The sequence below is a fragment of the Pseudochaenichthys georgianus genome, chromosome 6, assembly GCF_902827115.2.
Source record: "Pseudochaenichthys georgianus chromosome 6, fPseGeo1.2, whole genome shotgun sequence".
In the NCBI taxonomy this organism is placed as follows: domain Eukaryota; kingdom Metazoa; phylum Chordata; class Actinopteri; order Perciformes; family Channichthyidae; genus Pseudochaenichthys; species Pseudochaenichthys georgianus.
Window position 1 is genome coordinate 41,370,360 of NC_047508.1, and position 14,769 is coordinate 41,385,128.

Sequence of the window (14,769 nt, forward strand, 5' to 3'; positions counted from 1 at the left end):
TGTGGGGCCACGCCCCTCTAATTAGTTAACTCTCTACAGCTGATGGGCGACAGCAGAGTGGCCCTGCCTATATTGTAATGCAGGCTTGTGTGCCCACTGAGACCTGTGTAACAGGTTCAGTTGAGCAGATCTGAGATTTAAAATCTCTCAAAAGCGCCGTTTTAGCTACAATAACTACAGAACGATTATACAGAGTAGAATAAATGAAACAGAGAAGTCTAATTAAACAAGAATATAACTTACAGTGGTTGCTGCGTCAATAGGTATTATCGTCACCCGGTCTAGATGCTGTGGTCTATCATGAGAACAATGTCACTGTGAGAAAACAGCCTTTAAAGATCTGTAGTCATATATTTTGTCATAATATACTGTATATTAACACGACTCTTTCCTTATTGCTATATGCTGGTTTAATTCTTTATTTCTACTCTTTGAATGTGTTATTATGTGCAATGAATGCCTTGTTTTGTTTTATGCTGCTGCAACAAAAACATTTCCCAAATTGGGATTATAAAGTACATATTATCTTATCCTATCTATTGATTACTTCCATTACGACAAGATTTGTTCTTAGTTTTCTGAAGACACATGTTAAAATATCTAAAAGACACATGTTCTAATGCTAACTTATGTTGAATTTAAAAGATATCCACCGATCAAATGTGTTACTACAAATAAACACGACGTTTATCTTCTGTTAACTAGGTTTATTCCATCAACGTGCATAACACCAATACAGAGCCATTAACGAACAGTGGACCTCAGGCTCCAGGTCGACACAGATAACTGCGCATGCGTTTCACAGCCTCAAGAGGGCAACCCAGACTACCGTATGGCCAGTAGTATAGTATAGTAGTATAATCTCATTCTATCTTTTTAAAGAAATAAACAAAACAAAAATAACTTGCACGAATCATAAAACAATCATACAGTGACTTAAAACAAAAATGTTTAAATTCCCTGAGTAGTCAACATAAATTAGGGAAACATCTAAGAAACAAATACATAAACAAAGGTGTTTTCAATGTTCCATTTCAACAGACACTTTAACCCAGATCCCATTGTCCTTCACTGAGTGCTTTTAAGAGCCTGCTTGATCCTCTTGCTCTGGATGAGCTCCTTAATGCTACTGGTTTCCAACCTGAGTCTCTTCTCTGTGACTTGTTTTGTGGACTTGAGCGCATCGAACCGAGAGTGGTTATCAGGCACACAGAGTACAGGGGGTGCATTCAGTCCAGCATTTCCAGTAGTGAGCTCAGGAAATAGTGTGGCTAGAAAAATTGCATTGTCTACCCCATCTGACATGGCAAGAGTTTCCCCTGCAAGGGTACTGCGAACCACTCGTCTGACTTTCTTTGAATGCCAACGGAGGGGGGAAAGTTCCTCCCTGTGAACCTCCGTCTGGGAGGTTTCCAAATGAAGCATCACTGAAAACTATCAAGTTCAAAGCATCACTGTTTCCCAGATGTTGAAATCTGAGTGTCACCTTTTCAGACTTTAGCTTACGGATGATCTTATTAGCATCATGAACAGACTGAACTGTTGCCCCTTTTATATTAGAAGCCAAACAACATGAATCAAACATTACATCAGGTCTCGTCTGTTTAGCAACCCATAGGATCTGTCCTATTTTTGATCGTAACTCCTCTTTCTCAGTTTCGTTGAGGGGTTCATTTCTCTGTGTGGCCCGACTTGCCTGTATGGGAATAGGCTCCAGGTTCTCCATATAACTTTGTTGATTGATGTCCCTGAACTTCACCGTTAACAGTTACCAAATCCATTCCTACATAGGAGAACTTTTCACGCTCCTCACGCCCAACCTTGAATGCAGACTGCAGTTGGGGGATCACATTGGAGCCTGCCCAAAGAAAATCATCTACATGACACGCAAGCACCCCAGTGACCTTACATTGCTCATCCAACCAGTACAAGACTGCCGGATCCACCTGTGACACTCTACCACCAGTACTCAGCATGATTTACTTCACTTTGTTGTACCAATATAGTGATGCATCTGCAAGACCATAAACACATTTCTTTAGTTTCCAGACAACATGTTGACATCCTGCCTCTAGAGGGGGGCGGATATAAATATCCCTGGATAGCTCCATACCCTGCAAGAATGCAGATTTGATGTCCATAGAATGGACTTCCCACTGGTTTTGACATATCACTGATAACATAAGTCTAAGGGAATCTTTCGGTAACTCTTGAATATTCAGCTCTTCAAAACCTCTGGCAACCAGTCGGGCTTTAGGCACTATACCCTTGGGAGTGTCCTTAAGACTACAAACCCATCTGGTGGAAATGCATTTTCTGCCCTGCATCTTCAACTTCCTCAAACACATTATTATTGTGCCAGTTCTTTATTTCTTCCTGTTTAGCTGCATCAAATGAGATGTCTTTGGTTACAAGTACATCAGCTTCTCTGTCTTCTGTTTCAATGTTGAGATTATCAACCTGTGAGATTCCTTTTGCCCATCACTACCATCATTCTCTAGATGTTGCATGTTATACCAGGTTTTATATGTCCCCGTAGCCTTGCCTGATCTCCCTAAGACTCTTGCTTTAAGTAGAGTATTGTCACCTCTGTTCATATATGTTACAGTCTGTCCTGTTTTTAAACTCACACCTGCAGAAGGGGCAGGATTATTATGGGCATTAGGCCAATGCGCCATTTCAGTTTGTGTTACGCTACTCAAAGTGTGGAGGATCGATCGCTTCACTTGTATTGGCTTCCCTGTCACCGAATTGTTGTTCATTCTCTGTATTTTAAACTACCAGTTGCATTGTTTATACCTTGCTCACTTCCTGCTTCTGTGTCAGCATCATTTTGTACCATCTGCTCTTCATTAACCTTTGTGTTCACCTTGGAAAGCCTAGAGGGATGCACTCTCACTAGGCAACCACCATGCCTCACAAAAACACCATCCTGACCAATAACTATCCCTGGTCCTTTCCACTCAGTGCATTCAGCTCGTTTGTAATACACCTCGTCACCCATCTCATATTTCTCATCTGTGGGTCTGAGCAGCTTACGTAGTGCTCGTCTTGTCCTTTCTGAGCACTCTGCTTCAGTAAATGCTTTTCTAGAGGCATGCAAGGCTGAAATGTGCTCTTCTACTCTAGCACTCATCGTGGTACCTTCTAGCGCAGGTGGTTTATCAACCAGTTCAGAAGGAAGGTTGGGGTTCTGGCCAAACACCAGTTGATGAGGACTGTAGCCGTGCACATTGAGCAGACTGTTCTTAGCCATGAGAGCCCAGTCTAGGGCTGTTTGCCAGTCACATCCATTTCCCCGTCTGACCTTCTGAATGATGTCGGTGAGGGTCTGATCGTGTCTCTCCAGTAGCCCATTGCTCCAGGGGCTGTATCCTGCCGTGGTTTTTGTCTCAATGTTAAAGTTCTCTGCCATGTCACGGAACTCAGCATTGTTGAATTCTCCTCCATTGTCACTGTAAAGTCTCCGTGGTGGGCCGTGGACGCTGATCCATGTATGAAGGAAAGAGTTCACCATCACAGAGGAGTTCTTTGTTTTCACAATGCTTCCAGCGCTGAAACGTGTACATTGGTCAATGATGTGAAGGTACCATAAACTTGGTTCCAACTCGTGCAGGTCCACTGCCACCATTGTACTCTGAAGCCAGAGGCAAGCCCACAGCAGGCTTCGGCTTGGTCTTGCTGTATCTCTGGCATATGTCACATTCCTGTACTATTTGTTGTAAAATAGTGTCACAATCTTTGTCTTTATTTCCCGAACTGCGGAGGAGTCGCTGTAGTCTTTCTGCGGAGGCGTGACCAAACTGTTTGTGTAGTTTCAGGAGAGCTTTCTGTTTCTCATTTGAGGTCATATTTTCTGTGACTGTAAGGACCTCATCTTCATTCTGGCTGTGTTCTGTGACTGTAAGGACCTCATCTTTCATTTCAATTTGATTCATTCCTGTGTCCTTGTCTCTCATTCTCCATGTCCAAGATGGTTCCTGCCCTTTTCAGTGAAGTCTTACTCAGAAGTGAATATCAGCTTTGATATCAGTGATATCAGCTTTGACTACTTCAGTTTCCACTCGACATTGTGTCGGTCCTATTTTGGCAGGCAGTTTCAGTATTCTGGAGGAATGCACTATATTTCCATCTCCAAAACGGAATGGTCTGGAGCTTGGAGTTTCACTTTTCACGATCTGGTTCACTTGACTTTGACTGAGATCAGCGACGAAGCTGTCCAACCATGTTTCTCCACACACTGTGCGGGTACATGCAGTGTCAATGATAGCCGTCCCTAAAGACTCAGTTAGGAATACCTCTGATTCAGACAGTGAGGCTTTAGTAAACAGTGTAATGTCACATTCCTCTACCTTTGTCCGATCTTCAGTTAGCTTTACTTGTTCGCTACTCTTGTGAGGACAGTCTTTAGCCCAATGGAACGTGCTCTGACATATAGCACATTTTGACCTCTTACCGAACCTATCCAGTGGGTTGGTACCCTGTGACGGTTGCCTTTGTTGTCCAACTTGTCCAAACTGCTGCGTTGTTGGACGTCTGAATCTTCCTGGTGAGCGTTGCTCTGTGAATAACGCTTCATCGTTAACGTGTATTCCGTTTGATGTGCCGCCTTGCACTCTCCCCCCAAAGATCCTCTTCAGCGCGGACTTCATTGCAGCAAACGTTAAATCTGAACACGCAGTCAGCGCCATTTGTCTATTTTTCTCGTCTAGACAAGCCGTGTCCAAAAGTTTAAAAGCTAGCACGGCGTCAGGAAGAGTCATGTCGTACTTTTTCATTCGGTTGTATCGCTGTTCAAATCAATCACATAGTCCGCCATGGACACGGAGCTCTCCTTTTTGATACAGTCAAAAAAAGAGTAAGCATCGTATGCGCGGTCTCTCTCTTCTTTGAGAAACATGCCATCTAGTTTTGCTAGCAGTGTGTCCATACCATTGTTGTTGTTCAAATCCAAAGCGGGTATTTCCATGGCGATGTCCTTTGCCCTTCCTTCCAGCTCCAGGACAACGGCGAGGGCTTGTTTCTTCTTATCAAGTTCAGTAACCAGCTTCCAAATGGCGATTTCATTTTTCCAACACTCGTATGGTCGGGATTCGTCGAACTTCGGTGGAACTTTGTAGTTAGCAGTAGGGTTGCCAGAAACTGACCATGATCAAAATCGATTATTCGGCAGCCCTGGCGAATAATAATCGATTATTCAACCGACCCCCCCCCCCCCCCAAACAACAAACAAGCATGTCATCACAACGACGTGGCCTTGAAGTGAAGTTGGTAATGGCCGGCTGTGCTGCGTCTTTCTCTGTAACCTCTTTGGCGTGCTTCGCACTCAAATGCGAACGCATTGTTGAGGTTGAGCTGTGATAGACCAACGTCTTTTCGCAGAGCTTGCATTTAACTTCCTTTGGACTTGTAAGTTCGAAGTAGTTCCACGAGGAAGAACTCTTTTTACCTGCCGCTTTGTTCATCTTTAGTCGCACGTGTGAGGGAGAGGGGGAGGGGGGCGGGGTGTAACGTGCTGTAACGAATATTCGAATAATCGCTGGCATCCCTAGTTAGCAGTAGCCATCTTCTGCCAACCATCCTCTGCTACCAATGTTAGTCTACTACAAATAAACACAACGTTTATCTTCTGTTAACTAGGTTTATTCAATCAACGTGCATAACACCAATACAGAGCCATTAACGAACAGTGGACCTCATGCTCCAAGTCGACACAGACTAACTGCGCATGCGTTTCACAGCCTCAAGAGGGCAACCTAGACTACCGTATGGCCAGTAGTATAGGCGCAAAGAGATTACATGTTAACAGAATGGACAGTGCACTAGAATAAGACACCAACGTTTCAGGTGTTTTCTTTTAGCTGGTATGGGAGAAGACATATTGAAAGAATAATAGCCCTATCGCTCATATTTGACCAGTGCATGGAAAAACAATCTTTCTCCCATTGTGTCTCGCCAAATACATTATAGTATTGGGCAAACTGGGTGAAATTCTCATATGTTGGTCCATGTTTGCCATAATATCTTCAAATATCTTAATACTTTATGTGTTCACACTAGTTTGGAGTCAAAGACAAGACATGACAAATGATTCCTGCTGAAATCTTTGAAAGCTGTTGGACGCCTTTTACTTTTTCTACCCTGGAAATAAGATATTACAAATGGTTTTGCTACATCTGGTCAGAGATGGCAAAAGCACACACATCCTTTACTCAAGTAGAAGTACAGATACTCGTGTTTAAAAATACTCTGGTGAAAGTAGAAGTACTGACTAAACTTCTTTACTCAAGTAAAAGTAAAGAAGTTGCTATTTTTATTATATGTAAACAATATTTGTAATCAGATGCAATTCTCTACCTATCATATGTATGCTGATGACACTATTGTATACTCATGTGCTCCTTCTCTGGATATGGCCGTTTCCAATTTAAAATCTGATTTTATCACGCTGCAGAATGCACTTCTTGATTCCAAACTGCTTTTGAACAGTAAGAAAACCAAAGCAATGCCTTTTGCTCCCAAGTCAGCGTCCTCTTGCCTCTCCATTGACACCCTTGATGGCGTCTCTGTTGAGTTTGTCGATACCTACACATATCTGGGCTTTTGGTTGGACAGAAATCTAAACTTGAAACATCACATTAAAGTTCTAACAAAGAAATTGAAATTCACTCTTGGCTTCCTTTACAGACTTAAATATTGTTTTTCAACTTCTTCCCGTAAAAGGTTGGTCTCTGGCTTATTCCTGTCCCAGCTGGACTACGGTGATACCATCTATAGATTTGCCTGTCCCACTGTTTTGGCCCAACTTGACCCACTCGACCACGCTGCACGGCGTTATATATGAAATGCACCCTATAGGACTCATCATTGCACACTGTACAGCCTAACTGGATGGTCCTCACATACTATGTGTAGGATGCAGCATTGGTTTTTATTAATGTATAAAGCCATTTTAGGAAAGCTTCCACTGTACATATGTGCCATATTTGCTCCAGATTGTGACTCTTAAAATCGCAGATCCAGTGCCTGGATACGGGTCCAGGTTCTTGCGGTACGGACTGAGGCTGGAATATTTCATTATGGTTCTTGGTCTTGGAATGACCTTCAATCACGCCTCAAACTGAGGGCACTTGTCCCTATAGCCTGTTTTAAATTGAAGTTGTCTGAAGTCCTTACCTCCAGCTGCTCTTGCAGTAATAAGAAGTACCTTTCTTACTGTCCTAATGTGCACAATGTACTGACTGCTTTTCGTATTTGCTTACTTAGTTGTGTTCTCTGTATTTTATGTTTGTGTTATGTGTAACGTTGCTGCCTTCTTGGCCAGGTCAGCATTGTAAATGAGATTTTATCTCAATGCATTTTATCTGGTTAAATACTTTTTTTTTTTTTTTAAAGTACCCATAACTAGCAGCTGTTTTAAAGAGTACCTGACCTCCCTTTATATTAATAGAACAATAATGTCATTGTTAGCTAATGAATGTTTCCATGCTGAACAACGGCAACATGACAACGTTTCCATTGGTCCCTCTTCTTTAGAGAAGACCAGGAAGTGATGGATACACGGATCGTGTTCAAATCAATAGGCACGCAATGACTCTAAAGAATAATGATCACGCAACCAAACTAGGGGTGGGCGATATTGAAAAATATGTTATCACGATATTTTCAGGCAGTATCACGATAGACGATATATATCACGATATTTTTTCATGTCGGTTATTATGGTTATTTTTCAAGTTACTTAACAGTACAAGCACCTACAAGGTAACAGAAACTAAAACAAAAAGGAGTAACAGACCAAAATAGCATTTCAAGCTAGTTTTATTTCTGAAATGAAACCCTGAATGAACAAGTGAGCAGTGAACATCAATAAACATGAAAAGGAAGGTAAAACATAACTAAGTAAAACATAAAACATCAATGAGGAAAAGTCAGTGCCAAACAATTAAAATGTAAACTTTAGAGTAGACTTGAAGTGTAATAAAATACTTTAGCATAACTGAAGGGAAAAACATAAAACGCCACCGCGTCAGTTATGTCTTTCCACCGTTTGCTAGTCTTTTCATCAGGAGCCCCTTTATGAAATGCCTGCCCTATGGTAGTTTGTTTTGGTGCAGTCGCTGCGGTAGATTGTGCATTCGCACGCGGGGGACCTTGCACGCGGGGGACACTTTTTTTTTCCAGTTCAGAATTCCTTTTTTTATTTGTTTTCTGGGAACGTGGAAGCAGGTCTGTTTGATGATGAGATGTTTGTTTTCTGCGAGACGCTGAGAAATCACAGAAACACATTTTAATCTTTTAATTAAACTCCGATGCCCCCATTATCGGGTTTTTTTGTCGTCTTTTTTCCCTTCGTCTAGCGTGTTTGAGAAGTAAGAGGCGAGCGGTGAAAACCTCATTTGTATTTTCATTTTAGCACTCAGTCTCTGCATGCTCTTTCTGGTGCTTGCGTTTGAGGTGGTCTCGTAAGCCCGACGTGTTGCCATCTGTCGCTTTGAAATTTCCTTTTTTGCACATTTTGCAAATTACATTTGTTTGCTCTGTGTCTGTTGTGTTATATCCCAAATATTTCCATACCACAGACGTAGAGTTCTTTTTGGGGACTAAATCTAATTCTTCTACATCAGAATCTGACTCTCCGTCCATTATTGCTGTGTGTGCAGACTGCCAACAGTGTATTTTCCCTCGCTGCAAAGAAAGGTGGCGGGGACTTTGGGAGAGTGTCAAACAACTCGGACTGAACGAAAGCAGAGGTGCGCTGACATTGTGAAATCGATCGGGCTTGATATATGGTGAAATTAAAATCAGTAGGTGAGGCTGGGGGAGCGGGAGGGGAAGAGGCTCTCCGTCCGCTGTCATAGCCCCCTGCGCCGCGCACGGAGAGCCTCTTTTCCTCCTGCTATTTAAAAAAAAAATAGCACGATAGGACGATATCTCTGAAAAAGCATATCATGGAGACCTAATATCGTCACGACGATATATATCGTCATATCGCCCACCCCTAAACCAAACACACATTCAGACTAAAGGAACCAGCTGTTTGGAAAATGAGAGAAGTAGAAAGTACAGGTATTTGAGTTCAACATGTGAGAAGTAGAAAGTACAGGTATTTGTGTTCAACATGTAAGAAGTAGAAAGTACAGGTATTTGTGTTCAAAATGTAAGAAGTAGAAAGTACAGGTATTTGTGTTCAACATATAAGAAGTAGAAAGTACAGGTATTTGTGTTCAACATGTAAGAAGTAGAAAGTACAGGTATTTGTGTTCAACATATAAGAAGTAGAAAGTACAGGTATTTGTGTTCAACATGTAAGAAGTAGAAAGTACAGGTGTTTGAGTTCAACATGTAAGAAGTAGAAAGTTCAGGTATTTTTGTTAAAAATGTAAGAAGTAAAAGTTATCAGAAAAATAAGTAGTGGATTAAAGTACCGATACCACAAAAATGTACTTAAGTACAGTAACAAAGTATTTGTACTCTGGTGGGATAAAACATTTTCTTTCTGTACCTTGTATCTCTGCAGGTAGCCCATCCTCTGGGTGACGGAGGCCTGCATGTTGCTGCTGTCGTCCTTCATCTTGCCGTTCTCCTTGCGAAGGTGCTGCTCTTGCTCCAGCAGCGTGGTGTAGCGCCTCGTTAGCTTCTTCTCGTTAACCTTCAGCAGCGTGGACCTTCGCAAAGCTTCGCTCAACTGTCTCCTGATTTCCTCTGGGTCCTTTTGAAGGGTGTCGAGCAGCTCCTGACGGGTGAAATGAAGGTTTTTGGGGGGGGGGGGGGGACACAGCAGTGAAGCAAAGAGGATAATGGATTACAGTTTGACATCAAAGCAGCATTTTATTACTATACTGGAAAAATAAGAAATTTCAGTCCTTTTTCAAGTCAAATGTCTTTCATGTCATGTGACCCAAAGACTGGGAGTCAAAGCATCACTACACTGCAAATTCCACTGCTTTATCTATTTGACATTCATTAAACAATTAAATTGACTATTAAAATGTAGCTGTTTTTATTTTTTAAATGACCCAATCACTCAAATAAACGCAGCATTGTATAGTTACTCTGACCATAGGACACACCTTTTTTTAAATTAGTTTTTAATATACATATCTTTATTAAAAATACTGTCTTTCTTTTCAATAGCTTTCAAGTCATGTGAAACAATGACTCTAAATCAATGCAGCATTGTATTATTATATGTGTGTTAAGTGTTTTTTCTATTTAATACACATTTCATTATTCGGCTATTTTAGTCTTCTCAAACATCTGACCGAATGATTCAAAAATCTGTGGGACATTGTATTAATAATAAGACACCTATTTTAAATTAGATTTTATCGCTATTAATAGAAATACTTAAATTAAAATTCAGCACTTTTTGTTGATGAAAGGCTCATTTCTTTTCAAAAGCGTAATGTGAAACAATGAATCAAAATCAATGAGGCACAGACACAGTGTTATCATTTAAAAGACCACCGACACGTGTGTAATCTTATCCCCAACATGTGCACCAACGGTTGAAAGCTCAATCTTTCTCCTTCACACACACTCTCTAGGGACTCGTTCATATTTTAGACTACAAGACAGAGTGAGTAGTCCCTCAGGTGTGTTTTACATTTATTAAGTGAGGGGTAGAAGTCGGACTGACATGCAGCAACAGGGATATAAAACATCTAGATAACATCTAGTCCCATACCGCAAGTTCTTCTGAGAATTACCCATCTTTGAACATCGGGGTATATGTGTGTTTGTGTGGGTTAATGAGAGGCAAATGTAAAGCGCTTGGGGAAAGTCTGCTAGATAAATGCAGCCCATCTTGCAATAATATGCAGTCACTTTTCCTCGTCTGGCTTACGTTGAATTCCTGGATTTTAACAGCGTCCACCTGCTTCTGCTCCTCCAGCCTGTTCTTCCTCTCTGCAAAGGTTTCTTTCTCCTTTTGCCACTCCGTCTTTTCACTGATCAAAAACACAAAAGAATATTAGATGTTGCACTTACAAAGAGAGTGATAGAAAGTGTCCTGTTAACCAACCTGAAGTACTCTTTATAGTGGAGTCCAAACTAACTTAAAGTGGACCTGTCATGAGATATTTTTAGGCAATAGCATAGGTCTCAGATATATAAAAATATATAATAGAAACATGTCTGTGAAGTGTTTTGCTCAAAATACCAAACAGATCACCCATTCTAGCCATGACTCATATCCCTCTGTTTCACTTCCTGTTTCAAAAGTGCTGATTTGGGGTATAAGGCTTTAAAAAGGAGGGGTCTGAGCTCATGCGGGACCCGGCAGCTACCGTCTAAACTAAATGCTGCCGTGATGAAACGCCATATCATGGATTATCAAGGATTCTCTCTGAAACAGTTTGGAGCTCAAAGGCTTTCTCTCTTGCTGGTTATACCACAAGGTGAGTTCCTTTCTACTTCCTGCTTCTTCACACACATGCTCTCCAGTACAGGTTAGCTCTGAGTGTTAGCCATGCTAATGTAAACACCGTCCAAAACAGTCGGGCATTGTTTCTGATAGCAACGTTTCTGATTGGGCCGTGGGTCCACATTTCAGATATTACGTCATATCGGACGCAAATCTGGATCAGCTCCGTTGTTCCCCGTTTTTAGAGATTTGGGTACGGAGGAAAAGAGAGGGTTTTATTTTCTGACGCTGCGTGAGTTCCCCGACACACCGGGGACAGATGGTTATGTATAAAAGACATCAAAAAGTGCATATTGCATTTTGCATGATAGGTCCCCTTTAAACAAGAGAGAAAGTTTCCTGTTAACCAACCTGAGGTATTCTTTATAGAGGAGTCCCTGTTGGTGGCTGATGACGGAAAACTTCTCCTTGTATTCCTCCAGCGTTCCTGTGAGTTTCTCCAGGGTTTCCTCCTTGTTCTTGAGCTCCTAATTAATCACATAAAAGTTTAATTTATAGAACACACATATTGTTGATTTAAAGCTTTCCCCTTCAGAGGACAGTGGCACTGACCTGAAGGAGTCGAACAGCGTACTCGTTCAGAGGACTGATGACCTCGGTGCTGCCGGGACCCAGGGCCTCGGGGAGGGTCAGGGGTCGGAGGTCAGCCCCCTCGCCGCCTGACCTCCTCAACAACTCCACCTCTCCTTCCAGCCGGCTCACCTGACAAGCACAGAGCAAGACAATGAAGGTTCAGCAATATATCTAATATGTATATAGGACCCTGTTGGGAAAATACTGACCCTAACCCTAACCCTGCTGAATGTACTCAATATTACACATGATAACAAAGGTATCCCAACTGTAGCTGTGTACATGACAGGATGTATGATTAAGAGCATCAGGACTGTTTTAGGCATATGATAGCTATGTGATTAACATGAGGATTCAGCCTCTATGGAGATAGACATATGACAAGCATGATCATTTTTCTTTTTGTATTACTTTTAATATAGTATATTTTAATATTGTTTTAATATTGTCTGCTTATCTGTATTATTGTGTTGCATTGTTGGAGAAGCCTGTGACCTAAGATTTTCAACGACATAATTACTCTGTAGCTATGTTAGTTTGACAATAAAGAACCTTGAACCATTTCTGACGTGGAGCTAATCTGAAGTAAACATTGAATACTGCTTTCTATTCCTCCATCTTGTGACTGTGTGACTCCCTCTCTTGGATATCAGCACGTGAAGGACGCTGTTCAGGAACTAGCTGATGCTCTGTGTGTGATGACTTCCATTCTGGAGAGGATACGTGGATCCTGAGATTGAAGCTCAAGCCGGTGACGAGTGATTATTAAAATTGTTGAGATTTTGAGAAAAAGTCAGAGTTCTTAGATTCTTTGAAAAAAAAAGTCAGGATTTTGAAAAAAGTTATAATTTTTGAGAAAAAGTCAGAATTTTTTGATTTTGAGAAAAAAAAGTCAGGATTTTGAGAAAAAGTCAGAATTTTTGGATTTTGAGAAAAAAAAGTCAAATTGTTGTGCCATCCGACCTTGGCAGCTCATCCAGAATGCAGCGGCTCATCTGGTCTTCAACCTTCCTAAATTCTCCCACACTCTCCCACATTCTTCCGGTAACTGCTAGAATCCACTTCAAGACAATGGTACTTGCGTACCATGCTGCGAATGGATCTGGCCCTTCCTACATCCAGGACATGGTTACACCGTACACCCCAGCACGTGCTCTACGCTCTGCATCAGCCAAACAGCTCGCTGCACCCTCGCTGCGAGGGGGACCCAAGTTCCCATCAGCAGAAACATGTGGGTTTGCTATCCCGGCTCCAAGATGGTGGAATGAGCTCCCATTGACATCAGGACAGCAGATAGCTTACACACCTTCCGGCGCAGACTGAAAACTCATCTCTTTCGACTCCACTTCGAGCGATAGAATTATTAACAGAGCACTTATATACTAACAAAGGACTGGCTTACCTAAAGCCAGTTGAGTAGCACTTGAAATGTTTGGCTCTATGAAACCTGATGTACTTTATGATTCTGTTTTCTTCAAGTTTGTGTCTTTCCTGGTCGAATGTACTTATTGTAAGTCGCTTTGGATAAAAGCGTCAGCTAAATGCAATGTAATGTAATGTAATCTTAACTTCAGTGTGACTACAAATGCCATCGAATTGTTCCTCAGTTGACTTCTGAACAGGATCAAGATAAATAAATAAGGATGAGTCTGTTTTCTGTTTAGGAACTAAAGGCATTATAGGAAGATCTTTATCAGGTTTACTCTGGAACCAGGGTCTATCAAACAAAGCTAATGTGAAACAGATACAACAAATAAACAGATTTATAGAGAGCACACCAAAACAAACAATGTAATAAAAAAGTCTAGGAATGGAAACATATAAACAACAAAGTGCTGTAACAGAATAGAAGTGGAGCACTTGGGAGATGAGTTATGAGATCTGCCTTGAGAGAAATGATTCAAAACTAAACAAGGCTGTCTTCTTGAAGAACAAATCCAAGAAGCATGTGTGTCCCCCGAGGGAGCCATCCTTCAATTGTTTGAATATTGAATGTGAACACAAGCTGAAAAGTTGACACACATGTTTGTGTACATAGGCGGTGCGTGAGGCTCAGGTTTGAGAAGGCTAAATAACTTCTTTTACCTGACGCTGCCCGCCTCCGGCGTCTATAGAAAAGAGATCAACTCAGTGTGCGGAGTTTAAATCTCTCAAGTCATATTACAGGATAAAGGAAATACAGTTTAAACTGCCGTATGCAGAGAAGACGCCGACGTGTCGCACTTATCATTCATATTACATCACCGTCAGCTTCTCGAGCCGTATCTGGCCGTGCAACACTCACAGTGTCACAGACTGTATGCAGAAGTATTATTTTAAGCAACACATTAAGTTGACGAAACACTCGAGACAAATGTAATTAAAGTCAGATCCACTCGTGGCTTAGACGGGGCAGTGATATCATAAAACTGTTAATGTACGCTTTCAAACACTTTGTAGTTTATTTATTTTGTAACCAGTTGTTCTGTATTCTCCTTGCAGGTGCAGCTATGTGCTGTGTCCTGGATTATATGTTTAAATCATGGATGTTTGAAGTTCATATTTGTCTAATATTAGTTTACTTTTCATTAATGAAGTGTGACACTTGTCCCTGTTTGTGATTGGTCAAATGTTGCTAACCCCGCCCCTTTCACGTGAACGCGCTCTCAGCTGGAGAGAAACCCTGGCTTGATTTACCGAGTTGATAACCAGCGTCGTAGGACCGCTTAGCGAGATCTCGTTTGTTTCTTTGTTACTCAAACATATCCAGGGTCTGTTGAACTGGCTTC

The 14,769-nt window shown here is 41.5% G+C and overlaps 1 protein-coding gene across 1 annotated transcript in view; it reads right to left on the bottom strand.

Annotated features, from left to right (window-relative positions):
- The window catches only part of cep290 (centrosomal protein 290), a 144,060-nt gene that overhangs the window by 76,461 nt on the left and 52,830 nt on the right, over positions 1 to 14,769 (bottom strand). Inside the window, exons 20-23 of the mRNA XM_034085975.1 lie at positions 11,981 to 12,130; positions 11,780 to 11,895; positions 10,850 to 10,952; positions 9,506 to 9,736 (exon numbers count right to left, since the gene is read on the bottom strand). Coding sequence (XP_033941866.1) covers positions 9,506 to 9,736; positions 10,850 to 10,952; positions 11,780 to 11,895; positions 11,981 to 12,130 — 600 coding nt within the window. The remainder of the gene's footprint in view (positions 1 to 9,505; positions 9,737 to 10,849; positions 10,953 to 11,779; positions 11,896 to 11,980; positions 12,131 to 14,769) is intronic.